This window comes from Lynx rufus, unplaced genomic scaffold, assembly GCF_022079265.1.
Source record: "Lynx rufus isolate CCGP_SWC_20201006 ecotype Redwood Valley unplaced genomic scaffold, mLynRuf1.p SCAF_18, whole genome shotgun sequence".
NCBI lineage: Eukaryota > Metazoa > Chordata > Mammalia > Carnivora > Felidae > Lynx > Lynx rufus.
This window is the reverse complement of record NW_025814832.1, coordinates 3,373,875-3,400,880: the sequence shown is the minus strand read 5'-3', so window position 1 is coordinate 3,400,880 and position 27,006 is coordinate 3,373,875. Positions and strand designations below refer to the sequence as shown.

Below are 27,006 nucleotides of genomic sequence, written 5' to 3'. Positions count from 1 at the left end.
ACCCCTGGGGCCTGCCAGGAGACCATGGCCTCATGAACCACCAGTTCCATAGACTTTGTGATTCACCCCCTGGCCTGACCTGACTTCACAAGTGACACGAATGCTCTGGGCTCCCTCCCTCCCTCCCCCAAAACACAGAGGCATCTCTATTTTGGCCTCAAAGGTCCCATAAAGCAAACCCAACCCCTCCTTTAGGATCTGGAGAGGTTGGAGTTTGCTCCCCAGGTGGGGAACTAATGCAGAAACGGGGGCCCCAGAGGGATCCACCCAGTGCCCCTGGGCCCTACACCCCTCCTCTGCCACAAAGCCCCTCCCAGAAGGCTCAGAGCTGCACTGGGGACCCTTCTAGTAGACAGAGCTAACAGGCTCCTTCCTAGGAGTCTGAGAAGCGTCAGAGAGACAGGAAAGGGCCCTGAGAGGAGGCATGAGGGCCCTGAATGGGTGCAGGGGAATCATTCTTTGCCAGCCTGGGGCTAGTCTGGCTGTGGCTGGGAACATGCCCTCTTATCAAAGGCAGTAGCCATAGCTGCTAGACAGGGCATCCCAGGGTGGGAAATCCTGGAACATCCCTCTCTGAGGGTCTGGGAAGAGAAGCGAGCCAGGGAGGTGGGCACAGGAGAGGCCCCTGTGGATAGAGCCCGTGCCAGGCAGAGGTCTGGGGAGAATCCCAGGCCAGAAATCAGGTAGGAGTTCAAGGGACCCTGCTCGGTCCTTTCAGGTGTCTCATTAGGTCCTGAGACAGAAGCCATGGCGTCACCTCTGCCTCGAGGCATGTGAGTGTGTTCCCAAGCCCAGGGCCTCCCTGTCTCCCAAAGACTGGCCTCTTCGCCCAGCTCTTCTCTCTGTCCTAGAACTCTCTAGACCCAATCAACAATAAACCTTCATAAAAAACCCTCTGGCCCATTCCCCTGCAAACAGGACTAACACTGCTAACAGCCTGGGAGCCTGTGGGAAGCCCTCAGCACAGAGGTGGCCCCAAAATCTCCAGGGAAAGCCTTTGCTGTTTTGTGGATGGCCAGGGGCACAGGAGAAGGCACAGAGCCGCCGGTGCTGCCGGGCTGGGAGCCAGAGCCCAGGCCCCACCTGGGGCCCCAAGTTTGTACCCTAGACCATCAGAGAGGGTATGGCAGGCAGGAGGCAAGCTCTGGTCCAGGCTTCTCCCCACTGGCTGAGCTGGGCTGGGGTCAGGCCCCAGGCCACTTGGTTGGTGCCCTAGGCGACAGCACAGGGAGGGAGGAAGCAAGAGGCAGACTGGGTCATCCTGGGAGACGTGTTGGGACCAGAGTTCTTAGCAGAGATGCTCCTGAGGCTGAAAAGTTAGAGAAGAGGTCTGTGGGTCATGCGGTTCCTGCTCCTGTCTTCACCAACATCCACCCAATTATGATGTGGCGGTCACCTCTCTCCAGGCAGCTGCACATCTTGTGTGCCCAACCAGTCCCAGGGCCTATGCTGAGCGGCACCTGGGCCCCTGGGTTCAGGGCACTGTCTGGGATCACAGCAAGCATGTGGCACAGGCATGCAAGTGGTCTTTTTTACACCCCCCCCCGCCCCCAAAAAAATACAAAAGAGAAAGTCCCACGTCTTGGCTCTTGGTCATCAGACGTGCAGGGAATGCGCTTCTTCTCTCCCAACCACAGTCCATCTCATTTGTGGGACTGGCTCCTCCTCCAACACGCAGAATATGCTGCTTGCTAGATCCCAGGAAACAGTGGGGCCGAGAAACAAGCCAGAACACTGAGGGCAAATACCAGGCTGTGTCCATGAGACTAAACCTCATTATTCGTCAGTTTCACAGGAAATTTAATTTCCTTTCTTCTTCTTGCTTTTCACATCTGATGTGGGCTGACAGTGGGGAGACTTAGGGGCTTGACTCCAAGTCCGTGCTTCGGGAGCTCAGGGAAGAGTGGGCGCTTGGCAGCCGTGGTCCTGCCCTCCTGCGGTGGTGGGGGTGTGCAGAGGCCTCTAGCTGGCGGGGGCCGTCGCTGCCAGCACAGCACCCTGGTTAGTTCTATTTCTTCTGAACTGTAAAGGAGAGAACAGTTGAGGCAAAACAGAGCTCAGAACAAGTCTTCAAGTCCTCGTTTTGAGGTTTGGGGTGTTTGTTTCCTACTGGGAGATGGTAATAGGGTCATCTGGTTCACAGTGGCTTGGGACTCCCAAACATAGAACCATCTGTGCCTGAAGTTTTTAAACAATTCCCTTTGCCAACTTGAGTTCGGTAGTTCTCATTTGCCATCAAAAAAGTCATTGCTATGGGGCACCTGGGCGGCTCAGTGGGTTAAGTGTCCAACTTCAGCTCAAGTATGATCTCACGGTTCATGAGTTCGAGCCCCGCATCAGGCTCTGTGCTGACAGCTCAGAGCCTGGAGCCTGCTTCAGATCCTGTGTCTCCATCTCTCTCTCTGTCCCTCCCCTACTTGAGCTGTCTCTCTCTCTCAAAAATAAAGATTAAAAATAATAATAAAAAAAAAGTCACGGCTAACATGACGAGCAGGACAGAGGAGAGTGAGGCACACAGGGTGATACGGAGGCTAATGCCCTGGCCGGAGGTCCCTGTCTTCCATATACCTGCATGTGCGTCAGCCCCAGAGAGAGAGCGGAATGTGCTTCATCTCAGATACTTAGTCAGTGGAGGATGTGGGCTTTGAACCCAGGCAGGCTGATTACCAACCTGAACTCTTCCCTCTCCAAAGAAGTGGCCAAGGTTGCCCATGACCCCACCACTGTATCCCAGGCTTTCTGCCCCAAGTTAAATATTCATGTTCTGGACCAGTGCCTCCTTTAATGACTGGGCTAGAAATCTTATTGAAATGCAGGTTCTGATTCAGTGGGTCTGGGATGGGGCCTGAGACTCTGCATTTCTGACACATTCCCAGTGTCAGCAGCCACTGCCGCTGTCCACATAGCGCATCTAGAGTAGCAAGATGTTTAGGGGAAAAGTTTAGACTGACCACTGCAAATGGCAGAGATGCTTGGGGGCTTCCCGAGGCCAGCGTGTGAAGGGAGGCGAGTGGACCGCACTGACCCGCGTGGCCCAGAAACTCAAAGCTGCACCGGCCTTTTGAGCAGCTGAGAGTCACCTTTGAAAATGGTGCCCCTGTTTGGATAAGCTCCCTGGGCCACCTCTGGGGGCTCACAAAAGTGTTACTGCCAGACTTCCACCACATGTGTAGTTTACTTCTCGTATGTGCTGGCCGCCCCAGCAGGAATGCTCGCAGGGCAGGCCCAGCATTCACCAAGCAGCATCGCATCCATGATCTTGGGTGATGCTCGCAGGCTCAACCAGGCACCACACTGGCCCAGGACCCGGGACCCTCGGAACCGAGACTGAAGCCTGCCACCTCTGGTTCCCAGACCTGTGCTCTTTCCACCCCCTTTCCTAATGATCCAGGCATAAGGGAGGTTGGAAGCCAGTCCCACTCTGCTGGGCACTCCCAGGGACGGGGTCGCTTCTCTGAGAGGATTGGCCTGTGGCCCTTATATGCTCTTACTCCATTCCCACCGCCCCCTCCCCTGGGAGCTGGGCTGCGCCCTTCCGTGGTCCGCACCCTGAGCAAGCTGGCTACCTCAGCTCCGTGTGGCTGAGCCTCACCTGCGAAATTGACGGTCACGGCCACAATGATGATGATGATTCCCATGATGATGAAGGTGATGCTGAGCAGCCGGGCCAGGCGGCCCAGCCTCCGGGCCCCGTCCAGGTCCCCCTGTTGCACACTACTTCGAGACTGCAGAGAGAGGGTGGCAGAGACCTCAGGAAGGCTCTTCCCAGCAGCCCTATTGGGGGGGGGCCCCTTGCCTGGGCCTCCAGAGCCCACCCAGCCCCCACCTCAGCCCACACTCCAGCACCCACCTCGGGGGCAGGAAGCAGGCTTCTCCGGTAGAACTGGCCTGGACCCAAGTGGCTCAGCTCTCTTGTGGGAACCCCCAACTGAGCTTGCCCCTCACTGGACGCAGAACCAAGCAATGCGGGGCACTTCCTCTCAGGACAGTGATGGGGCAGGGTGGCCATGGCAGGTGTTCTGGTGAAGACGGAGGGCCTGGGAGGGTGGACCAGGTCCAGGCCATGCTGGGCTGGCAGGAGCAGACACGCCAGGCCCCTCTGGACCCCTGCCCAAGGCTCACTGCTATGACCACACTAAGCCCCAGTGGCTTTTTAAAAAAATGTTTTTTAATGCTTATTTATTTTTGAGAGAGAGACAGAGAGAGAGAGAGTTGGGGGGGGAAGGGGTGGAGAGAGGGAGACACAAAATCTGAAGCAGGTTCCAGGCTCTGAGCTGTCAGCATGGAGCCGGGTGTGGGGCTTGAAACCACGAACTGTGAGATCATGACCTGAGCCGAAGTTGGACGCTTAACCGACTGAGCCACCCAGCGCCCCTCCTTTGGCTTTTTCTGTGGCCCAGGGTGCCTGCCTCCTCTCCTCTGTGACCCCTTCTTCCACAGCAGGAAAAAAGTATCTTCGATCCTTCCTCCTCCTATTTTCACCCAGGAACCACATCTTAGTTCAACCAAGCTGACTTGCCGAATCACACCAGAAAGGCAGGTATCTTGGGTTTGAACTGAAAGGCTGGGGCTTGGCGAGAGCCACGCCTGGCTTCACCAGGCCCATTTGATACTTCTTTCTCAGTGAGCTCAGTTTTTCTCAGCCTTATTTAATTCGGTGAAACCAGGTGGGTGAGTGTGGGGATGGCCAGAAAGGATCCTGGGAGCTCCTGGGAGTGGCTCAGGAGGAGGTGTGTCCCACCCTCCCCCACCCCCACCCCTCACCCTCACCCTCACCCATAATGCTTCAGGTGTCAACCTGCTGGCCAGGGCTGACCTGTGACCTCCAGATTCCTCCAGCTCTAGAGCTCCCTGATGCTCCCTGGGCTTCCAGAACAGGCACAGGCAGGAGTCCACTAAAGGTGTGACTGCTTTCAAGGTCTTAGGCCACTTATTTGGTTATTTTATTTTCGGATTATTTGAGGCTCCTGAGTTCAGCGCAGAAATGTAGTCAAGTCCCTTGATGATGGCAGTGGTGATGATGATGGTGTCTTGAGCCCTTACTTTGTGCGGGGACTTGCTAAGGACTGTACCTGGAAGATCTCCCTTAGGCTCAGAACCATCCCATGAGGCTGGCAGTGTTGGCCACTTTTAAAGGACCTGGAGTTCAGGGGGCGCCTGGGTGGCTCAGCTGGTTAAACGTCTGACTCTTGATTTCGGCTCAGGTCATGATCTCATGGTTTGTGAGATCAAGCCCTGGGTCCGGCTATGTGCTCACAACTTGGAGCTTTGCTTGAGATTCTCTCTCTCTGTGCCCTTGCCCCACTCATGCTCTCTCTCTCAAGATAAATAAATAAACATATAAACATTAAAAAAAAAACTTGTAAAGAAGCTGCAGTTCAGGGAAGAGGGTGCCCCCCTTCCCCAGGTGCTGTTTCTCCTCTCAGAAACCTAACCAACCCTCCACCCCACCTCACGGCTCCCTGTCCAAGCTCCTTCCAGGACAGTGCCACCTGCCTGGTGCAGTGTTTGACCTCAGACTCTCTTTGCCCTGGATCTGCTCCTGGCCTTGTGCTCCTCTGTCCACTTGCCCGATTATTGGCCACAGCTCAGAGTCCTCCCACTCAGTCACAACACCTGTCTGCTGCCACCCTACCCATCAGTTTCCTCTCCTGGCCAGTTCCCCCACAGTCCTCCCTGGCCCCCTTGCACCTGCCCTGGTTCCAGGTGCCACTTCTCACCCAAGCCAACACAACAGCCTCCTGAAGAGCCTCCCACCCCCGGCCCCGGCTCTGAGCTCTCCTCCTCTCCATGTCACCCCCACGCCACAATCCCACTCCACACATGTTTATGCCAGGCCCTGTGCGAGGCCCCCGGCATGCGGTCCTAGGGTGGGATCAGAGAGGAGGCGGAGAGACAGGAGCTGACACATGAGTTCAAAGAGATGATGGTGGCTTAGGCGGTGGTCCTGCCCAGCATCTTCCATGGCCCCCCACCACCGTTCATAGAACAAAGTCCAAACCCAGGTCAGCTCTGCACCTTCCTGATTTTATCTTCTACTCTTCCCTGCCACAACGGATGCCTTTGCCAGCACTGACCTCTCCCTGCTTTTGTTCCCGCTCCCGCTCAAACACCACACGTCCACATCCTCTCCACCTGTCGAGGGCTGCCTCGGATACCACCTCCTCCTCCGTGAAGCTTGCTGAGACTGGACTGATAATGATCCCTAACATGATTTGACCATCTAACTTGGACCTGGAACTATGTTAAGTGCTTGCCATCAGGCAGAGCATTAGAGCATCCCCACACTCCTATGAGTGTGTTAGGGAGGGTTATTAGACCATTTTACAAAGGAGGGGCTAGAGCCCAGAGCACCATGCAGGTGTGAGAGAAGGGGAGAAATGCCAGATCAGGAAGGGCCCAAACTACCGCAGGATGGAATCTGGATTTTGTCTTGTAAGCCCTGGGGAGCCTGCAGTGGGGAGAGACAAATAGAGAGTTTCGTCAAGACAGGAGAGGGAAAAGATCCAGTCAGAGGGAGAGGCTGAAAAGACCAAGGAGTGACAGGTGCCCCCATGTCCCAGGGCGGCAGGGAGAGGTCTGGACTTGCGCAAAGGGATGCCCTACAGCCAGCAGAGGAGAGCACTGCTGTTCTTGGAGACTAGATACACGTGGGTGTGGGCGGCCGCACGCTTTGACCGGTCTGCAGGCGGGTCGGGGCAGAGTCGTGAGGGTTCAGTCTCCGGACACCAGGGCGCTCGGTGACAATAAACGAGTGTGATCCCGTGAGACATTAAAGAACAGATGGGTCTGGGGCGCCTGGGTGGCTCAGTCGGTTAAGCGTCCGACTTCAGCCAGGTCACGATCTCGCGGTCCGTGAGTTCGAGCCCCGCGTCGGGCTCTGGGCTGATGGCTCAGAGCCTGGAGCCTGTTTCCGATTCTGTGTCTCCCTCTCTCTCTGCCCCTCCCCCATTCATGCTCTGTCTTTCTCTGTCCCAAAAATAAATAAACGTTGAAAAAAAAATTAAAAAAAAAAAAAAAGAACAGATGGGTCTGGCTTGAGGAGGGGGCATGGGCGGGGGCTCGGGTAACAGCCCATCCTGAGGCTCAATTGGACGTGGCAAGGACTTGAGGGAGCAGGTACAGCCTCCCAGCTCCCTGCAAAGGCAGCCAGCCCGGATAGGAGCACAGGCTTTGGAACCAGACCTCCTAGATGCCTGTCCCCATCCTCCACAGCTGTCCCCGAAGCATGGCTTCTTCTCTATCCCTCCCCGCCCTCAAATACAGTCACATATGAATTCCTTACCTCTCTAATGTTCCTCAAGTCTGTCCCTACCTCTCCAGCCCTGAGTCCACGGCCCCAGCCCACTCTCACAGTTTGTTTCATCTGGAGACTGCACAGCCTCCTTCCTTCTCACTGGTCTCTCTGCTCCAGACTTGCCCCCCGCCAACCTCTTCTTCCTTTTTCATTTTATTTCATTTAAGAGAGAGAGCGAGAGAAGGGGAGGGGGGAGAGGGAGAGAGAGAGAATCTCAAGCAGGCTCCCCACTCACCGCAGAGCCTGACATGGGACTCGATCCCATGACCCTGAGATCATGACCTGAGCCAAAATCAAGAGTCAGATGCTCAAGTGACTGAGCCACCGTGGGGCCCCTCCAACCAACCTCTTTAGAGCCAAGGTGAGGTCTTTAAACCACAAGCCCGGTCACATGGCTCTCCATAAAAGGGACACTTTTTTTTTTTAATGAAATTTTTCTGTTTCTTTTAAAAATGTTTTTCATTTAAAAATATTTTTTAAAGTAGGCTCCACATCCAACATGGAGCTTGAACTCACAGCTCTGAGGTTAAGAGTCACCTGCTTTACTGACTGAGCCAGCCAGATGCCCCAAAAGGGACACATTTTTATGCCTCGGCGCCTTGGCCTGTACTGTTGTCTCTGCTGGAATAGCTTTCCTCATTACCACATTGCCACTTTAGCTCCTTCCAACCCTTCAAGAGTCACCTCCAATAAAACTTTCCCTGGGGTCCACAAGCAATTAATCACCTTCTCCTTGGAGCTCCCATAGCATCTCACACCATGCTCTTTGCCTCTCTTCCCATCTTGTGTCATTAGTTCTTGTGTCAGTCTCTTTCCCTAGACTGTAAGCTCCTTGAAGGCAGGGACCACAAAGCCTAAATCTTTGTGCCCCTCTTATGTAACCTAGGGACTGGCCCTAGTAGGTATTCAGTAAATGTTTGAGGAAGTGAAGAATAACAGAAGAGAGAAAAAGAATGAGAGGTGTTTTCTAACCAGTGAACTTAGTCAGTGGAATGCTCAAGTTATAATAGAAGATTCATGAATGAAATATAGGCAGTAGGTCCCACAGGAGAGATATCTGTTATCTGGGTTTGGGCCCCACCCACTAACCCAGGCCACCTCCAGCTCTCTGCAAGGCCGGCCCAGGGTACTGAACTAAGGACTTCAACACCAAGGCAACATTGGGAGGAAGAGGGGGAAACATACAGAAAGGCTTTAGGGATTTCCAGGAAGTTGAGCTGTAGAAATTCTGGGGCTACCTGGAATCATTACCAAGGGACTCATTCTCGGCCATAAGCATGGCATGTACTGGGGAGGGGCCCAGGGTTTCAGAGGAGTCCTGCTCCTCACTTGCCAGAGAAATCTTTGTGTGTTCAATAATGATCCAGGACCGTGGAGAGAGGTGCACGTGTGGTTGCTTGGGTTTGAGAGGTGGGGAGGGGAAGCAAGAGGAGAGATGAATTTTTCAGTCACTCTAAACCCAATCCCTCTTCTTTATCCGCAGCACCATCAGCCCATGCATCCCAGTCATGCGTGTTCCTTTTAGCCCGAGAGACAGCGTTGAGGGAGATCACTGGGAATGGCCAGATGGAGTGGGGCAGACCCGACTTCACCTGCTATGTTGTGTCAGACACTTTATGTGTCATACATTGTCCAGTGTAAACCTCAAAAGTATTCTGTAAATCTTCATTTTCTGATCCGTAAAATGGAGGGAATAGCTGCCTTGAAGGGTAGAGCCCTACTTTGAAAAACAGAAGTTCCTCACTGCTAGCTGGCACTCATTTCTGAAGTACCCCCCCACCCAACATGAGCTCCCAAATAAAAAATCCATCCCTAGAGGTGCCTGGGTGGCTCAGTCGGTTGAGCGTCCGATTTTGGCTCAGGTCATGATCTCACGGTTCGTGGGTTCGAGCCCTATGTCAGGCTCTGTGCCGACAGCTCAGAGCCTGGAGCCTGCTTCGGATTCTGTGTCTCCCTCTCTCTCTCTCTGCTCCTCCTCCACTCATGTTCTGTCTCTCTTTCCTTCAAAAATAAATACACATTAAAAAAAATTTTTTTTAATCCATCCCTTGACTCCAGAGATGGAAGAAGACCCTTTCTTACTTTCCACGAGTGAATTACCGGCTGCATATACCACACCCCACTTAGTGCCTTATCTTCCCCTTATACAAAATGGCTCAGGTTGACGGAACAGAGCCATAACTGCAGTAATGGTTGTAATGACTGCAAATTAATAGATCATTTGTGATTGCAATGGCAGTGGGAATGGTGAGGGAAAAGATGAACTCAGGTTAATAGATCGGTGAGGAAATACATCGAAAAAAGTTGGAGAGAGCCGGTAGGGGGTGGGGAGGGAAGAAGATAGGACAGGGAGAGTGCTGGGGAGAGCTGCCAGCGGAGGAAACCAGCCAGAAGCAGGCGGCAACAAAAATTATCAGGAAAGAGTTTCCTCCACCGGTGAGGCTCAGGCCAAGCCCCTGGGAGATCTGAGGGGACTTGACAAATTGTGATCAGCTGAGCACTGATCAGCTATTGGTCCTTCCAAGGAGATCAAACAAATCCAGGCGGGTCAAAGCCACGGGTTGTGCTTCATGCCCCCTTCGCACCCCTCTCTCTGCAACAGAGCAGTTGTTTCTGGAACACCCTAACTACAGGGTTAACTTCAGTTGCTGGAGAGTGGGGAAGCATCGGTGGGGGAAGGTTCTGGGGGAGGAGTCAGGAACGCAGCAGCTGTCAAGGTGGGTGGGGGATGGGGGTCCCGGAGAACCGGAGAACCCATAGTATGCTGTATGTTAACTAACTTGGATTTAAATAAATAAGGAGTACGTCAATATTTTAAGCCATATGTCTGAGTCCTGGCTGATCTGCAGAGCTGGTTGGGGCTCAGCACTCTTGCCGAGTGAATGGATGAATGCGTACATGAATGAAAGGGAGCCTGCAACACATCAGTTAAATAATCAGGTCATCCAAAATGCCTGAGAAAGGAAGCCTGGAGCCACTCTGGACCTCTTTAGCGCTCCCGCACGTCCGCATGTCGTAAGGGAATCCACCGAGAAGGGGCTGCTCAGAGGTCTCCACGACAACCACAGACAGGGCTGCCCCTCCCCTGCTGGTGTCAGGACAGCTGAGACCCCATTATCCCCCAAACTGGTTAAAGTCGGAATTTCCTGTCCACTGGGGATTTGCCCTTTCCTCTGACATTACCAAGTTTCACTTAGTATTAATAAAAACAGCAACCACTGCCATTTATGGAGCATTGACTATGTGCCAGGCTCTGGGCTAGGTGTTTTCACACATATTAACCCAGTTAATCCTTCCGGCAGCTTTACGGGGTAGACAGTTTCATCACGCCTATTTTATAGATGAGGGAACTGAGGCAGTGGAGTGATTTGGACATGATCACATGGCTTAGGAGGCATGGAGCTGGTTGGTACATGAGGCATGTACACCCGGGCCTATCTGATGCTGGTTTAAGCACCATTGTCAACTGAAGGACCGCCGCCTGGGGTCCGGCACCCCTTGCTGACAGGAGACCTTGCTGGCACTGACGAAGAACATGGCCATTTCTCAGCCTGACTCAGAAGTCAAGTGGATGAAGCTAGCCCTTCCCTGGCCACCTCAGGAGGCTCACGGGAGCCTGCGGTGCTGACCAGGGCTGGGTCTGCATACCTGTGATCCCAGCCCCTCGGGTTGAGCCCCTGTCACAGCGAGCCCCTGTCAAAGCCACAGTGGGAAGGACACTGCTGGTCCATGAGTCTTCTACTGATGGAGTCAGTAGGGGTGCAGAAGGACGGGGGTGGGGGTAGGGGGAGGAGGGTGGAGAGACAGAGGGAAGGAAGTGGATTCTTCCCTCCCTGCACAAATGTCTCAAACATGTGGCTTTCCTGGGAGGGACGCACCATCCTTGTCCCCAAAGGTAGCTGCAGGCAGGGTGGGGTCGTGGCGAGAACACTAGATTCAGCACCCAGTTGTGCCACCATGGGCAAGGCTCTGTTCAAGTGTCTCTGTTTGCCTCGTGTGTTAAGTGAGAACAATCAACGTGACTCGGCGAGCCTCATAGTAGGGCGTGCTCTGCAGACAGTAGGCTGTAGAGAGGCTGTCAGGGCTGTGGGGCTCTGCCCTGGGGTCAAGGGCTTTACCTCGTAGCCAGAGTTCTGGTGTCTGTCTCCAGGACCTAGAGACGTCAGCACAGGAGACGTACTAGCTGCCCACACCCTCTGTCCCTCCTTCACCCCTGCTGCTTGGGTGGGGCCGAGTCTCGGCACTCCCTCCTGTGACCCAGACTGGCTCCCAGAGAGGGGAGACACTGTGGGCACCCCCTGATAACTTCCCCCGCCAAGCAAGTTAGTGTAGTGGCTAGAACCCCAGCTCTGGCTCCGGGCATCCCGCTGGTCCTAGGTTCCCCAGTGACCAGCAGGTTCTTTCACACCTGCGCTTCAGTTTTCTCCACTGTAAAAGGAGCATAATACCAATACCAATGGGTTATAGAGGCCAGGTTCAATGAGATAATATATGTGAAGAATTTGAACCTGTGTCTAACATTTAGTAAGTGATATTATCCCCTAACACTGGGCTCCCTCGGGCTCCTTCCTGCTGGCTTCTCACAGTTCTCTTTGGAAATTCATTTCCACAGCTATACACCCTATCTGGCCACCCCCCCACACGCCACTCCTCTGCAATCTCAGCCCCTGCTATCTCTCTCTCACAGCACCTGCCCTTAACTTCTTTGAGCCTCAGCCTGTGACCCCTCCCTCTCCTCCATGGTCACCACCATCTTTCCAGCCTCACTGCCTCCCAATCCAGCCTGATCCTTCAGTGTACCACCTCCGCCACCCTTCCCGGCGTCTTCTGTGCCCCCTGGTCTTGCCCTCATGGCAGCTTTGCCATCCCCAGCCCTGGGTGGGCCCGGTGTCCCATCTATGACTCTGTACCTATAGCCGGAGAAAAGACACACGACCACACAAGCTGATGACAGTTGAGACCCATGGTCTCCAGCCTCAGCAGAGCCCTCAGGCCATTGACCTCTCTGTCCCTTGTCACCTCTCCCCTCCCCTGCCACCAGGCCCTTCTTTCTCAGCAAATGGCCTTGCCCTCCACATCCCTGGTGGCAAGGAGCCCATGTAGCATGAGCCAGCTCCTTTTCCTTTGAGGATTTCTGTCTGCTTCTGCCCTCATGGCCTTTCCTGCAGGCTCCCGGGGACAGGGTCCTTCTGGATCCCAATCTGCACTCTTCACGGACCTCGTCAGTCACCTCTCTCTTTTCTGCCCAGCCTCTCCATCACCAGGGTCACCAGGGGTCTATATATGGCCAAACCAGTGGACATCCCCATCCTAATTTGACCTGATCTCCCTACTGAGTTTGACCATCCCTCCTCCTTCAAACTCACTCCTCCCAGGGCATCTGCCCCTCTCTTCTAGCTTGCCTCCCACCTCCTGAAGTCTTCTTTCCAAAACTCTTTCCTGTCCACTCCCTCCACCCACCCCTTAAATGCTGCAGTCCCCAGAGCTCTCTCCAAGACAGCTGCCTTATTTTTGAGTGGAGACCCAGGACTGGGAGGTGAGTGCAGCTGATCTCTCCTCAACAATCCTCTCATCGGTGCGTTCCTTTCTAAGCCACTGCTTGGCCTGTGCCTTCATCACATCACTGCCTAGACTATCTCGAGAGCCTCCTATGGAGTCTCCTGGCTCCCAGCCTTGCCTGCTCTAGGTCATTTCCCACAGTGCACTTGGATGTTTGTTTTAAAATGTGAACAGACCGCGGCACCTGAGTGACTCTGTCAGTTAAGCTTCCAACTCTTGATTTCGGCTCAGGTCATGATCTCATAGTGGTGAGATTGAGCCCCGAGTTGGGTTTTGTGCTGGGCATGGAGTCTCTTAAGATTCTCTCTCTCTCCCTTTGCCCCCCCATGCTCACTCTCTCTCTCTGTTAAAAAAAAAAAGGTAAAATATGAATAGACCACATCATGCCTCTGCTTAAAATTTTTCAGGGGCTCCTCAGAACCACTAGGATAAACTTAATTTCCTAGAGCAGAGTCCCTGCCCCCCTCCCTCAATCACCATACTCTTGCATCCTTGGGCCACATGCCAAATAGACCAGGTTATCCATCTTCCCAAATGCCTAGCATGCACCTCATTCGTAGAAGAGGCATATTCATTCATGGGGGACCCAGTCATTCTGTACCACTTAGTTCCCTCCAAACAAGCAACTTGCCAGTCAAGCGTATGGTTGACTGAATGAATGAATACATGGTCCGTGTTAAGAATTCTTAGGTTTCCAGAAACCCTCTCTGCCCCTTGCCATGGCCCTGGTCCAGGCCTCTTCTCCGCTCACCTGTGCCTCTGCAAAGCTTCCCTCTCCCAACTGCTCGGCTCAGAGGGGCCCCTCTGGTCCCTCCTCTCATCCTGCACCAAACTGGAAATCCAACCACACCCCACTCTGGCTCCAAATCCTATGATATATATGCAGCAATGTGGGGGAAGCTCAAAGCCAGTCCCAAATGACCACATGCTGTGTGATTCCTTTGATAGGAAATGTCCAGAAGTGGCAGATCCGTAGAGTGAGATTGAAAGGCTAGCGGTTCATTAGATCTGGGCGGGGGAGCACGGGAGAGATGGAGTGATAAAACAGGCTTGGGGGGTTGGAGGTGAGGAAAATGTGCAGTAGATACGGCTGTACTCATCTGTGAATACACTAAAGGTCTTTGAATTGTACACATTGAACAGGTGAATTGCATGATATGTGTATTATATTTTAAAGCTTTAAAAAAAATTAAAAAAAAAAAGAAACAAGTATCCCATGATGGCTTCCCATCCCTGGCCAGGGAGACCCTCAGCCGCCACTTAATCACTGCTACGGCGTCATAGCACTTACTGTGGTTCTTAAGCACATTGTGTGGCTGATCTCACGTCACCCTCACACAGCTTTCTAATGTAGGTGTTACGCAGCACCCATTTTGCAGATGGGAACACCGAGAAGAGAGATTCGAGGGACTTGCCCGAGGCCACACAGAACCTTGCCGTTTTGTCTAGCACGAGTACTTCTTGCAATGTGTGATAGGAACTGTTTACAAGTTTCTCCCCACCGGACCGGAGGCTCCTGGGAATTGGTGATTGTGTCTGGTATTCCCTGCCCCTGGCCCAGTGACCTTCAGAACTGGCTCAGGAACCTGAGAAGGACGTAGAAATGTATTGGGGGTGGGTGCAGTGGTCTCACAGTCTTGGACCCAGGTTTCCTCTGATAAAGGCAGTGTCTATCCAGCCTGCACCCCGCCACCCCCACAAGGAGATGGATTCTAGCAACTGTTTTCTCCTGGGCCCTTGTGTGGTTTCCCTCCCAGAAGCCTGTCTCCCCTCCCGGGGCTTCTCCCTGTAACCAAGAGGTTGGCCCTGCCCAGAGCCCCCAGCTGCACCCCTGAGGCCTGGTTCTGCCTCCCAGCTGCCCCCAAATGCAGCAGGCAGGACAGGAAGCTCCTCAGAGGCCCCACCCTGGGCCCTGCTCAGCCCTGGCTCTTGTGCCCATGCCAAGTCTCGGACTCAGGAATGCTACCAGTGTCCCCTAACGTACTGGCGGGTGGTGCTAGATTTGACAAGGGATCAGGGAAGGCATCCCCGACTGGACACTGGGCCTTAGTGAAGTCAAGAGGTGTTTGGAGAATAGGGGCCTTCTCAGGAGACAGCCCGGGGGCGGCAGGAGTGACCACAACTCCTGAGGGGACTCAGTGATAGGTGACTCAGCAGTGGAGGCGCTCCAGAGGGAAGCAGACAGTGTCTCCACACAGAGTCTCCAGCCCTGACCAGCCTGGAGCTGGTACTTTACCCTCCCCGCTTTCATTCTTTTTTTTTTTTTTTTTTTCATTCCGCAAGTCTCTCTCTCACCCCCTTCTCTCCGTCCCGTCCCTCCCTCCTTCCTCTTCCAGGACCTCAAAAGTCACTTGCCAACATGTACTGACATTTTCTATGGATCTTCTGTCAGTGGTTCTAGCCAAATGGCTTGGTTTGGGGACAACCTATGACAATTTACTCAAAACCTTATGGGACAAGTATGTGAGAAGCAATGACTAGCCCACACGCTCCTCCTTGGCAAGGCCAGCCATGCCCTCTGACGCTCACATTTTTCACACATTTTCCCCTACCTTGAAGACAGATGCTGAAATCAGTGTAGCCACGAAGCCCAGAGGGCCCCCAGCAAAAACACCGCCCCCCAGAGGAGCAGCCTCGGGGGATCCAGGCCCCAGGGCCCTCAGTGCATGGCAGGGAAGCCACAGCTCTTGGAAACCAGAGCTGGCAAAGGCTGTTAGAATACCCAGGTGACCTGGGATGGGGGGTGGGGGCAGCTGGCTCCCCTTCTGAGAACTGGGGGTCCTGAGAACCCACGCTGGCCACAACGTCTGCTGATACACAGCCTCACTCAGGATGACTCCTCGGGACTCCCCCTGCAAAAGGCAAGCCGCCCCCACCCCAACTTGGCCGTCTTTCTGCTGTGTAGAATTTAGCTCCAGGCGGCTCCCTGGGGTCCCCTCCCCAGCAGGGATGCGTGCAAGGTCGATCTGTGATGCCAAACAGGAACAGCGGAGATGAGGGAGGACAGCCAACAGAAGGTCTCCTGTCCCCGGCCCCCTCTCTAACGGGGGGGTAGCAGGCCAGGTGAGAAGGGGAGTCTTCTCCCGAGCCCCCAGCCCCCCTACTTTGCACCCAGACAGAGTGTCTGGTGCCTCCCAGAGGACCATGCCTGCTGAGCCCTGGCCTTGCCCTGGCCTTGCCCCTGCCCTGAAACCCAGCAGCACTTACCATGATAGAAAAGATGAGGGGGATGAGGTTGAGGGGCCAGACGGGGCAGAAGCAGGAGGTGATGGCAAGGATGAGGTAATCTCTGGGGACTTCTTGGTCCTGGGCAGAGGAGGCGGTGACAACGGAGGATGCCCGCCTAGAGCTGGCTCGAGAGGGTGACCAGGGGAGTGTGGCTTCCTGGTGCCCCTCGGACACCACCTTGAAGGGCAGGCCATGGCCATTCTGCTCCAGGTCCAAGGCCCCCGAGAGGGACTTGGACAGCTTCAGTGGCTTGTCGTGCTTGCCTTCCACCTTAGTGAGGAGCTTCTCCATCTCCGGCAGGTCTGTGGGCGAGGCAGTGCCTGGCTCCCGGGCTGGGGGAAACTGAGGCTGCACAGGATTGGCCATGTCGGCTCGGGCCTTGGGTTGCTCCAGCTCCAGACTGAGACGATCAGTTCCAGGGGGACCTCAGCACACCATTCCTCAGCCCAGACTGGGGGCCCAGGGGCAGAAAGGTCACCCACGGGAGCAAGGGCCAGCGGGAGCCTGGCAGGGGGAGGGGGTCGACTTCTCTGGGCCAGCCAGAGTTCAGAGGCTGAGGCCTGCCTGATGCCCCCCGCGAAGCTTCGGAAAGCTGGAGCCTTCAGCCCCGTTCAAGTTTGAGGCCAACTTTGCCGGTGCTGCTGACAGCACAGATGGGCGGGGAAGTGACAGAAAGCAGCTCCAAGAACAGACAGAAGACACTCCTCTCCCGGGTGAGGCTTAGGCTAAGTCCAAGAGAGAGAGAGAGAGAGAGAGAGTACACCACACAGCCTCCCTCTCTCCCCACCCTCCTCCGAGATGCTTTTCCTTTTCAATTCCCCTCTCCCCTGAGAGCCACCCAGCAGCGTACTGCCCTAGCCCAGCCCAGCCCAGCCCAGCCCAGAGGGACTTGAGTGGGCCTCTGGTTTCTGCTGCAGCCACAGAACCTGCTTCTCTGGGCTGGGGGCTCTGGAAGGGGAAAAAGACAAAGTGACTCACAAAAGGGTATGTCTTCAACTGTCCTGGGAAACTGAGCCTCTGTTTCTCTTCTGCTGGAGCAGACTCCATCCACTTCCTCCCGTCTGTGCACTTCCTCTTATCTGCTGGGAAACGCTGGGCCCTGGACCTCTGGCATCCTACCTCGACCCTGACCTCCAACCCCCAGAGGTGCTCAGGTAACAGCCTGGCTCCTGGCTCCAGGAGGAGAGGGAAGCCTGAGCACCACGGGAGGATCCTGCCTGAATTGGTTTTGAGCACCTCACCAAGGGGTGGGGTGGAGGGGTGTCAAGGGAGGAAGTGTGGGTTCCATCTCATGCCCATCAGAGCTTTCCAAGGGTGCTTTGATTTATTCATTTTTAAGTTTATTTATTTATTTAGAGAGAGTGTGTGTGTGAACGAGCGGGGTAGGGGCAGAGAGAGGGAGAGAGAGAGAATCCCTAGCAGGCTCCATACTGTCAGCATAAAGCCCGACACGGGGCTCGAACCCACAAACTGTGAGATCATGACCTGAGCTGAAATCAGGAGTCAGACACTCAACCCACTGAGCCACCCAGGCACCCTCTGGGGTGCTTTTAAAGAGCAGCAAAGATATTTCTGTTCAGGAGCTGCCTGGGGCAGATCGCAGCTCCGAAGTTCTGGTAGACTGTCCTCTCTGATTCCTACTGTCTCTTGTCTTTCTTCATTTCCTCTCGTGTCTTCTCCCTCTGTTTCAGCCTCCTTCTCTATTCTCCACATCTCTTTCTATGTCCCTGATCTCTCTCCTTACATAGTTTCATAAGGACGACCTGGAACCCTGGAACCACCGTACATGTGTGTACATGTGTGTGTGTTGGGGCGGGTGGTAGAAGAGGGTGCAGGGAAAAAAACCTAAGACCCTACGGTCATCCAGGATGGGGGTGGGAAGGTAGAGGAGGGCCGGGGGCTCAGAGGTTGTAAAGTTCAGATCCTTTGATATCACAGATTAGAAAACTGAGGCCAGAGATGGAGAGACACTCATCCCAAACTGTATCTCAACCAGACGCCAATCTCTTATCCAGATCCCCAGATCCAGGGGCTGGTTTGGAGCAAGATGAGTCATTTTAGCGGAAAGAAAGAGCTTGGGTTTGTGTATCAGGCCGGCTTCAGAAATGCTGCTTCCAGAAAGGGCTGGGACAAGGTGGAAGAGGGTGTGTGACTGGCAGAGAGAGGGAGGAGCAGGCCACAGACAGGAGGAAGAGCCACGTGCTAGGGGCTGAGGGGGAGGCTGGGGAGCTGCAAAGGCACCCGGGGGGCCAATAAGCTTTGAAAATAGTGTGTGGCTTTGGGGCAAATTTTCGAGTTTGATAAATTCGACTATATTAAACTAAGAATTATTGCTCCATAAAGGAAACCTATCGTTGTTTGCAAAATGCAGGGCACTCCAGGGCAGTGACATTGTTGCTCTCTTGCCATGGGTGAAGGTGGCGGGGACTTCCTCCTCATCTTAGTGGGGTAGGGAGAGTGAGCTTGGTTCCCTGGTCCAGGAATCTCTGGGAATGTGCTAATGTCTTTTTAAATATGAGACCTCCTGCAAAGGGTGGTAAGTCGGGTGCCCGAGACCCCTAGACTCTAAGTCAGTGTCCACCCTGGACAGAATTCCATGTTACGGGCTGGAAGCTAACCCTGGGAGCAAGGGACTCAGGCCCTCCATGGGGCCGACAACTGCCCAGCCCAAAGATTCCATAGCCTCTAGCCAAATGTGACTACTGAGGTACTTAAAGCATTTCATTTTTTTTTCAATGTTTTATTTATTTTTAAGAGAGAGGGAGAGACAGAGAGAGTAGGGGAGGAGCAGAGACAGAGGGAGACCCAGAATCCAAAGCAGGCTGCAGGCTCTGAGCTGTCAGCACAGAGCCCGATGCGGGGCTTGAACCCACGAACCATGAGGTCATGACCTGAGCCGAAGTCAGACACTCAACCCAATGAGCTACCCAGGCGCCCCTGAAATGTAGCTAGTTTAAATGTGCTGGAAGTATAAATCACACTGGACTTCGAATACTTAGTACAAAAAGCAATGTAAAAGATCTCATTAATACTGTGTACGTTGGGTACATATTGAAGTGATAATAATGTTGATATATTGGGCAGAATAAAACATGATTAAAATTAATGTCACCTCCTCCATCTCTTCACTTTTTAAAAAGATACCTACCAGAAAATTAAAAACTGAAAACATGGTTTGTATTAACGTTTCTCTTGGGCAGTGCTGGTCTAGAACAGAATGAACCCGACATAAAAGGGGGGCCTTTCTGACTTAATAAAAACTTAAAGCGAAAAGAAAAAAGGCAAGAAGTCCCCAGGGTGGCTCATGGCAGTGGGGTGGCAGGACCAGTGGCTGGCTTTCAGGGACTTGGGGACCCAGGTGTGCTCGGCCACTGGGTGATGCTGGGCTCATGGTGCCATCTAGTGGCCTGGTAGTGATGATGGGAATGATCACAGGGTGGGAGTCGGGAGAAGGGGAGAGACCGGAAGAAAGAGCATCAGGTTGGGGCTCCAAGGCTGGTAAGCCCAGCCCAGCCAGCTGCCCCTGCTCAAGCCTGCCGTTGCCGCCCCCGCTCCCCCCACCCCCACCCCCACCCCCAAATGAGGTCTCAAACGGAGGACTGCAGGCCATATTCATCATACAAAATGGGTTTGGCTTGCACAGAGCTTCAGACTTCTGGCATGAAGATGTGGGAACTCTGGGCCCATTTTCTGCAGAACAGCAAGCCGCTGGGCCAGCTGCAGCCTTTAGAAGGAGCTCCTCCAGCTCTGCCTTCATGAGGCCTGCCTGTCTCAGGGGATTTGAGCCGTGAGCCTGCAGCTAGACAGATGGACTGGCCTTTCTGTTCCACGGCTGTCTGGCCGGCCTGCTTTCATAGGGAACTGAAAAAAGTCATCCTCTCTTCTCTCCCCAGCTTCCCCGCTGGGCTGTGAGGTCCTGGAGTGGGCAGGTGTGCCCTGGCCCCCTTGCCCAGGGCCTGGCCCAGTTAAGACTGGCTGGATGAAGCAGAAGAAGATGAAAGCACCAACCAAGTGCCCAGGGTGTGCCTGCATGGACACTAGTTCCTACCTCTGCCTGCCCCCAGCCTTAGTGTACCCTAAGCAAGGAAGACGCTGAGGTCAGCAGTGGAAGGGAAAGTGGACCTGCAAGCTGGGGTGGGGGAAGGAAGCCAACTTCAGAAGGATGGGTAAGTCGGACCTTAATCCAAGGTGGAGGTAACAGAGCCCTCTCAGATCTGTGCCCCATGGCCCTTTCTACCCTTGGTCTATGACTGGGTTTCAGGAAACCCTATGGGGCTGTCAGGACAGGAATAATTAAGCAAATCCCTCTTCTCACTGAGGGCTTCCTGAGCTCAGCTCACCCTGCACCCTGCACCAGGGACAGCTGCAGCCTTCTGGTATCTGTGTGAGCATGTGCGCATGCACACACACACACACACACACACACACACACATACACACACACGCTGTAAGAAAAACATGATGTAGTCCTGTTCTCATCAGCAAGCACCTGGGTTTCACATCCAGTGAGGTGAGGTCCCTCCAAAGGAATCCACTCAGGACACTTTGTCCTCGCTGTCCTGGCTCAAAACATTTCTCTACCTACCCCTCTTTGGAAGGCCCTCTAAGGAGACAAATCTTTCACCTTTAAAAAACAATTCTGAAGAACCTAATAGATACTAACTCTGTTTGCATCCTTCCAAATTCTTGCAGGGTGTGTTCATGTACCTGCATGTCTGTCTACAGTTATAATCAGTGGGCATGGACCATTTTGTGACCTGCGCTACTAACTCACGATTATTTTTACTGTTAGAACACCAAAGTTTCTTAGCCACGCCCCTATGGTTGGGCATTTTTATTGTTTCAAATCTTTCACCGTGGGACTCTGGGACTGCCTTTTGGCAAATCTGTTTTTCTTTTTAAATTACTCCCTTGGAGTGTTTTTTTCTTTAATTTTTGTTTTGGAGAGAGAGAGAGCAGGGCAGAGGATCGGAAGCGAGCTCCACAGCTGACAACAGAGAGCCTGAATGTGGGGCTCAAACTAACCCACAGTGAGATAATGACCTGAGCTGGAGTCAGATGCTCAGTCGACTGAGCCACCCAAGCGCCCTCCTTGGAGTGTTTTTATTGTGATTTTGCCAGTTTGTTCTCCACCAAAAAAAGGAACAGATCCACAGAACAACTAGAAATCTGTTCCCACGACCTCTTCTCCACATCCCTGACAACATCAGTCTTAACTGTTGTTTATTTTTGCTGGTATGTCTCATTCCTTGCTAGACAGACAAGGTGCTGTTTCCTGTGATGGAGGCAACGAGTATAAGGAAAGGAGTTGGAAGGCCCAGACTTCCTAAGAGAAGCCAAGAGACTGCGTGTATGGGAGCCCTTTATGAGCCGTGGACTAGTGTAAGCGTCTACTTGTTATTCTTCTCTGACTCCCTCTCCTTCGAGCACTATTTGAGTGGACAGTTGGTAGCAATCTTATATAATTTCTGTCTTGAGGTATACTGGTCCTTTGTATCTTTTAGCCATGACTTTTAGCAGCTCAGTCTTACATATGTGGTTTCTCTTTCTAGTGCTTTCCCTTCTATATTCACTTAATAGCTATCATTGTACTATTTTTCCTCTATATTTGGACAAGCCTAGCTGGTCTCGGTTGACAACGCCCATTCCTTTCATAATCACAGATTTAGCTGCTCCTCTCCACAGTAAGTCAGTCATCTTGGAGAATGGATACAGTCTTGGGAAGCAGATTTTTAAAAATCAGGGGCGCCTGGGTGGCTCAGTCAGTTAAGCGTCCAGCTTTGGCTCAGGTCATAATCTCACGGTTCATGAGTTCAAGCTCCACGTCGGACTCTGGGCTGACAGCAGGGAGCCTGCTTTGGATTCTCTGTCTCCCTCTCTCTCTGCCCCTCCCCACATAATGCTTTCTCTTTCTCTCAAAGTAAATAAATAAAACTTTAAAAATAAATCAAGCAAGGGGCGCCTGGGTGGCTCAGTCAGTTAAGCAGCCGACTTTGGCTCACATCATGATCTTGCAGTTTGTGGGTTCAAGCCCCACATCAGGCTCTGTGCTGACAGCTCAGAGCCTGGAGCCTGCTTGGGATTCTGTGTCTCGCTCTCTCTCTGCCCCTCCCCCGTTCACCCTGTCTCTCTCTCTCTCAAAAATAAATAAACATTTAAAAAAATCAAGCAAGGGTTTCAGAAAACCCAGATGGCCCATAATGAAGGGCATTCTGGTCCAGGAGACTCTAACGCATCAGGGAGAAGCAGGGAGTACCTGTTAGGTCAATACATACATGTATGCACACACAAATATTTAGATGTCCACATGCCTAGATAAGCACTCCTGTGATGTGTACACATCAGAAAACTTTTATGGCATTAAAAAAAAAATTGAATGCTAGGCAAACACCTATCAGCGTGAAAATATACAAAACACATGGCCCTGATAAAACAATAGCTAATGTGTGTGGACTTTAGTTTATAAAACACTCTCCCATGCATTCTGTCTTTATAACAACCTACTGAACAGAATATGTCTTAACAGCTTCCACTCAGTGAGTGCTTACAGGCATTATGCTAAGTGCTTGAAATGCATTATCTCATTTAGTCTGCACAACAGCCTACGATGTAAGTACTTATTTTAGCCTGTTATACAGAGGGGAACCCCAAGGCTCAAGTCCCTTGAGCATTTTGCCCAAGCTCACTCAGCTGGAAAGTGAAGAGACTGAGAACTATTTTCACATCCCTCCCTCTGACTTCACACATCTGCTGCACATTCACGCCTCCACCTGCAGGGGGCGCTCTCGCCATTCCTGCACTGACCGTGAAACTGGGCCAGAACTCTGAGCTCTCTCTATCCTGCAACTTAAGAAAACAGGACTTGCTGGTCATTTTATCATGTTTCCAGGACATAAAAATCTGGGTCTGAAGCTAGGCAGAAGCATTGTCCAAACTGGTCTGAGATTATAATAATATACAAACAGTAACAATTTATGAAAGCCTTCTAATTGCCAGAAACTACATTATGAACAAATGTTAACCCTCACAGCCACCCTGAGGTAGAGTCATCTGTGTCAGAGGTGAGAAACTAGAGGCTTAGAGAGGTCAAGTGATGCCATGGGTCACACATGTAGTAAGTGGCAGAGCAGAGACTGGATCCCAGGCCTGTCTGGCTCTTTCCTTTCCACTATCAGACGGTGGCACTGCCTCTCCATGAGATGGAAGGCTCAGTGAGCAGGTCTGGGGCCAGATTCCCACATTTTGTTCCTGGTTGGACCCCAGGACTCCTCTGCCCAGAGTCAAAGCTTTCCTGTGATCTGCGCAGCAGCTCCCTGCCCTGTGAAATTGGGAACCCTGATACCTATGGGCCGAGGGCAGGATGCCAAGTGGGCCAGCCAGTGTCTCACTTGCAGAAAGCAAGTATATCTTTAATTAAGGCACTGAGCCTCATCTTGACTGTTTTGGGGACCCTTCACTTATCCTGGGGTCTATGGCTGTCTCTCCAGCTTCCGTGATAGCCCCCATTCCGAACTGTGTAACTCTTCTTCTCCAAGCTGGCAAGTGTCCAGCTCTCCAAGGAGACCAGAGAGCCCCCAGCCCTCCTCTGGCACATCTGGGTTCTCACCCCAGCCAACGGCAGCTGCAACATCAGCCTGGTCAGCATGAGTGAAGCCAGACACTAGCTTGGGAGTGCTCATCTTACATGCAAAAGCTCTCCAGACTTCTCTGGGAGGGCTGGTTGTGCCTCCCACTTTCTCAGCAGATTTGGCCCTAATTCCCTTAACCTCCTCCTCATAATCTTTCCTGATTCTATGTCTGCCTCTCATCATAGAGGCCCTGGCTCTATGCACTGGACCAATTTTCCCTGGGAGCTCCATTCACCCACACTCAGGGTACAGGCAGGACTCACCCACCCCCAGTCCCTGGTCGGCTCTAGGCTTCCTTTCCTGAGACTGGTCCGGACTCTTCAACCATTGCAGCCCTCACAGTGGCTCACTGCAGACAGCAGCTCTGCAGGGTGACGGGTCCCAGAGATGAGGCTGACTGCATCCCGAGTCTCCTGGTGCCACCCACCCTCCCCAAATAATGTCATTTCCCACAGTGCTCCTCACACTGCTCAGCCACACCTAGGGCCCTGCCATGAATCAGGTACCTACCTGTGGGAATCAGGCCGTGGGAGACCGACATTCCACAGTGAGCCCCCAGACCTCAGGCCTTTCTGCCACCCTGGGCCACAGGGCCCAGTGGACATCTGATAGCAGACGGAGATGATAGCTTTTCCTTTTTATTTGGCTCCTTCTGTTGCCTCTCTCAGATCACAGACTTGGGGTATCAGCACAGGCTGGGGACATGGACCCCACACTGTCATCAGACCACACCAGGTGTCACCCACACTCCCACCTACAAGCCCCCCCTCCCCCCCGTCCAAAAGCCCTCTTTCTCCTAAAAAGCATCAAGGAGAGATAGGACTCAGAGGCACAGGAACGCAAAGATCACTTTCTGAGAAGAGTTCATCAAGTCCAAACGTAAGAAAGAACCCAGCAGGATCCTGCTCCTTTCCTGGAGCTGTCATCCCTGGTTGGGCTTCAGGCTGAGGAGGGAGGTGCTGGGGAGCGCAGCCTTGGGCTCAGTTCCTTCCTACTGGCAAGGCTGCCTCCTCTCTCTCTCTCTCTCTCTCTCTCTCTCTGGCCTCAACCATTCGGTTTTTCTCGGTCCAGGGCGGTTTTTTGCAGTCTTCCCTTTAGTAGTCATCCTGCTGTTGGCTCCTCCCTGGCCGGCCTCCCTCCAGGCCCACCGGGTCTCTCTGGAGCCAGTCAGGAGTGCTGGAAGCCCAACCCGGGGCCCGCTCGCGGGTGGCCCCGCGGCCAGGCCAAGGGAGCCCCGGGACCGCGGCGCCAGCTTCCCGCGGACGCCTGGGCCGCGCCCTGAGCCTCGGCCACCGCCCTGGGCCGTCCCGGGTGCGTGTGCGGGGAACACGAGGCGCAGCGCGGCGCGAAGGGGCCGGCGGGCGGCGGGGCGGGCGGCGGCGGGCTGGAGCCCGCGTCCCCGCCGCCCCCGGCACGCGCGGCCTGGCCGTGGCACTCCAGGTGCCCGCAGTGCCAGCGGGGCGCGGGGCTGGCGCGCAGGACTAGGGAGAGCGCCGCGATGCGGTGGATGGCCCTGCGCAGCGTGGCGATCTTGGAGAGCCTCTTGCCGCCCAGGTCGTGCCGCAGCGCCCTGCGCAGCGCGTTGAAGGCCTCGTTGTAGTCCAGGATGCGCTTGCGCTCCCGCACGTTGGCCGCCATGCGCCGTGCCTTGGAGCGCACCGGCCGGGCGCGTTTCCTGCCGCTCGCTGCCTCCTCGGCCTCGCCATTCTCCTTCAGCACCCCAAAATCCCTGCCGGCCTCCAGGCAAGAGCCCCCCAAGTCCTCGGCGGGGCCCTCGGCCCCCTTCAGGCCTCTGAGGCCTGGTCCCGGCCCGCCTCGGTGCATGGCCTTCCCCGGGCCTTGCTGCCCTGGCTCCGGCTCGCGGGGCTGACAGTCCTCACCTTCTGAGCGTTGACTCCTGCAGGCTGGACACTCCCGGACAGGCCTTCTCTAGCTGGGCTTTATGGCACCACGTGGCTCTCCACCCTCCTCATCCATTCATCTCCCTCCTCCTGCTTTATTACCTGCCTCCAGGTAGGTTGGCGAGGGAGGAACCGGGAGGAAGGAAGCAAGGAAGGGAGGAAGCATGCAGATTCTTGCAAGAGGGGACCAGACCCGGCAGCCCAGCCATGCCTGGGGCAGTGCTCCAGCCGCCAGGGAGAACTTGCCCTGCCTCACTCCAGGGCCTCTCTCGGGTGACCAGGTTGAACACACGTTCCACCTGCAGACCCCAAGTACAGTGCCAAATTTGGCCCCTGGGCAGGAGTGCCGATAGGTACACAGAAGGGTCGCCGTGGTAGTTGAGTGTGTTTCAAGAACCTTGAAAGTTCTCGTCAAGGCTTGTACAACCATAAAGCTGTGCTTGAGCAAAGCATTACTGTTCCCGTGGGGCCAATAAGGGAGGGACAGATTTGATACAGCAGGGGCCTGCAGGTAAGAGAGACCTGAAGCTTCTGGCTTTTCCAGCTACCAGAGTGAGCTTGCCTGGGATTCTGGGTTTGGGTTTTGTTTGGACCTTACTCTCCCTCTATCTCCCTTTGGCTCCCCCTTCAGAAGGCAGAACTGGACTGAGCCAGCAGCAGAGGGTGATGGAGATTGTCTTGTGACACCCTGGCTCCCCTTGTGGTACCCATCAGGGGCATCTTTTGGTGTTCAGGGTCCTTGGGCTGCTCTGTCTCATGATACAGCACTGCCATGTTATGAACTCAGTGAACCCACCCACCCACCACCCCTCCCCATTTCCAGGGATTTGAATTTAAATTTTTTTTCAATGTTTATTTTTGAGAGACAGAGAGTGAGTGGGGGAGGGCAGAGAGAAAGACACAGAATCCGAAGTAGGGTCCAGGCTCTGAGCTGTCAGCAGAGCCCAAGGCAGGCAGGCTTGAACCCATGAACTGTGAGATCATGACCTGAGCAGAAGTCGGATGCTTAACGGACTGAGGCATCACTCCCCCCCACACACCTCGCAGGGATTTGAATTTTAAATAGAGTCTCAGAAAAAGAATAATGTTTAATCCTAGAGAAAGGGCCCTCAGTGGAATTTCAGGCATCCACAAGTGAGTTATTTGAAGCAGCAAAGTCAATGTCATTCCCAGCCACAATTCAAAAGCCTCCAAAATGTGAAGGTTTGCTCTGGCATCCAGCTGGGATGAGTATAGGGTTCACATCCTTCTCACCAAAGAGCATACCAATAATCCCATTATTTCATACTATTAATTGCTCCGTGGAGAAAAAGAACACGGCACCAGGAAACAAATTGTGTATTTATCTGTGATTATTTATTTTATTATCTGTCTTGCTCACTAGACTATAAGC

General features: G+C 53.7%; 2 protein-coding genes across 2 annotated transcripts; both read right to left on the bottom strand.

Moving 5' to 3' along the window:
* Nucleotides 1-1,826: 1,826 nt before the first annotated feature.
* TRARG1 (trafficking regulator of GLUT4 (SLC2A4) 1) lies at nt 1,827-16,450 on the bottom strand. The gene is made up of 4 exons (XM_047080862.1): nt 16,064-16,450; nt 3,593-3,725; nt 3,179-3,449; nt 1,827-2,022 (listed from the first exon to the last, which is right to left on the bottom strand). Exons 1-4 carry the CDS (start codon nt 16,448-16,450, stop codon nt 1,827-1,829), a joined length of 987 nt encoding a protein of 328 aa, XP_046936818.1.
* An 8,429-nt stretch (nt 16,451-24,879) lies between these two features.
* On the bottom strand, nt 24,880-25,536 carry BHLHA9 (basic helix-loop-helix family member a9). Its single transcript, XM_047080463.1, has one exon. It carries the CDS (start codon nt 25,534-25,536, stop codon nt 24,880-24,882), a length of 657 nt encoding a protein of 218 aa, XP_046936419.1.
* Nucleotides 25,537-27,006: the final 1,470 nt, after the last annotated feature.

What these genes read in the sequence shown, in the direction of transcription:
- BHLHA9 (XM_047080463.1), bottom strand. Translation starts at nt 25,536, where the DNA reads ATGCACCGAGGCGGGCCGGGACCAGGCCTCAGAGGCCTGAAGGGGGCC.
- TRARG1 (XM_047080862.1), bottom strand. Translation starts at nt 16,450, where the DNA reads ATGGCCAATCCTGTGCAGCCTCAGTTTCCCCCAGCCCGGGAGCCAGGC. An exon ending in CGTGACCGTCAATTTCGCAG is followed by an intron (nt 3,450 to 3,592) that starts GTGAGGCTCAGC and finishes CTCTCAGAGAAG; the next exon opens with CGACCCCGTCCCTGGGAGTG. An exon ending in GCGGCCAGCACATACGAGAA is followed by an intron (nt 2,023 to 3,178) that starts GTAAACTACACA and finishes TCTCCTTTACAG; the next exon opens with TTCAGAAGAAATAGAACTAA.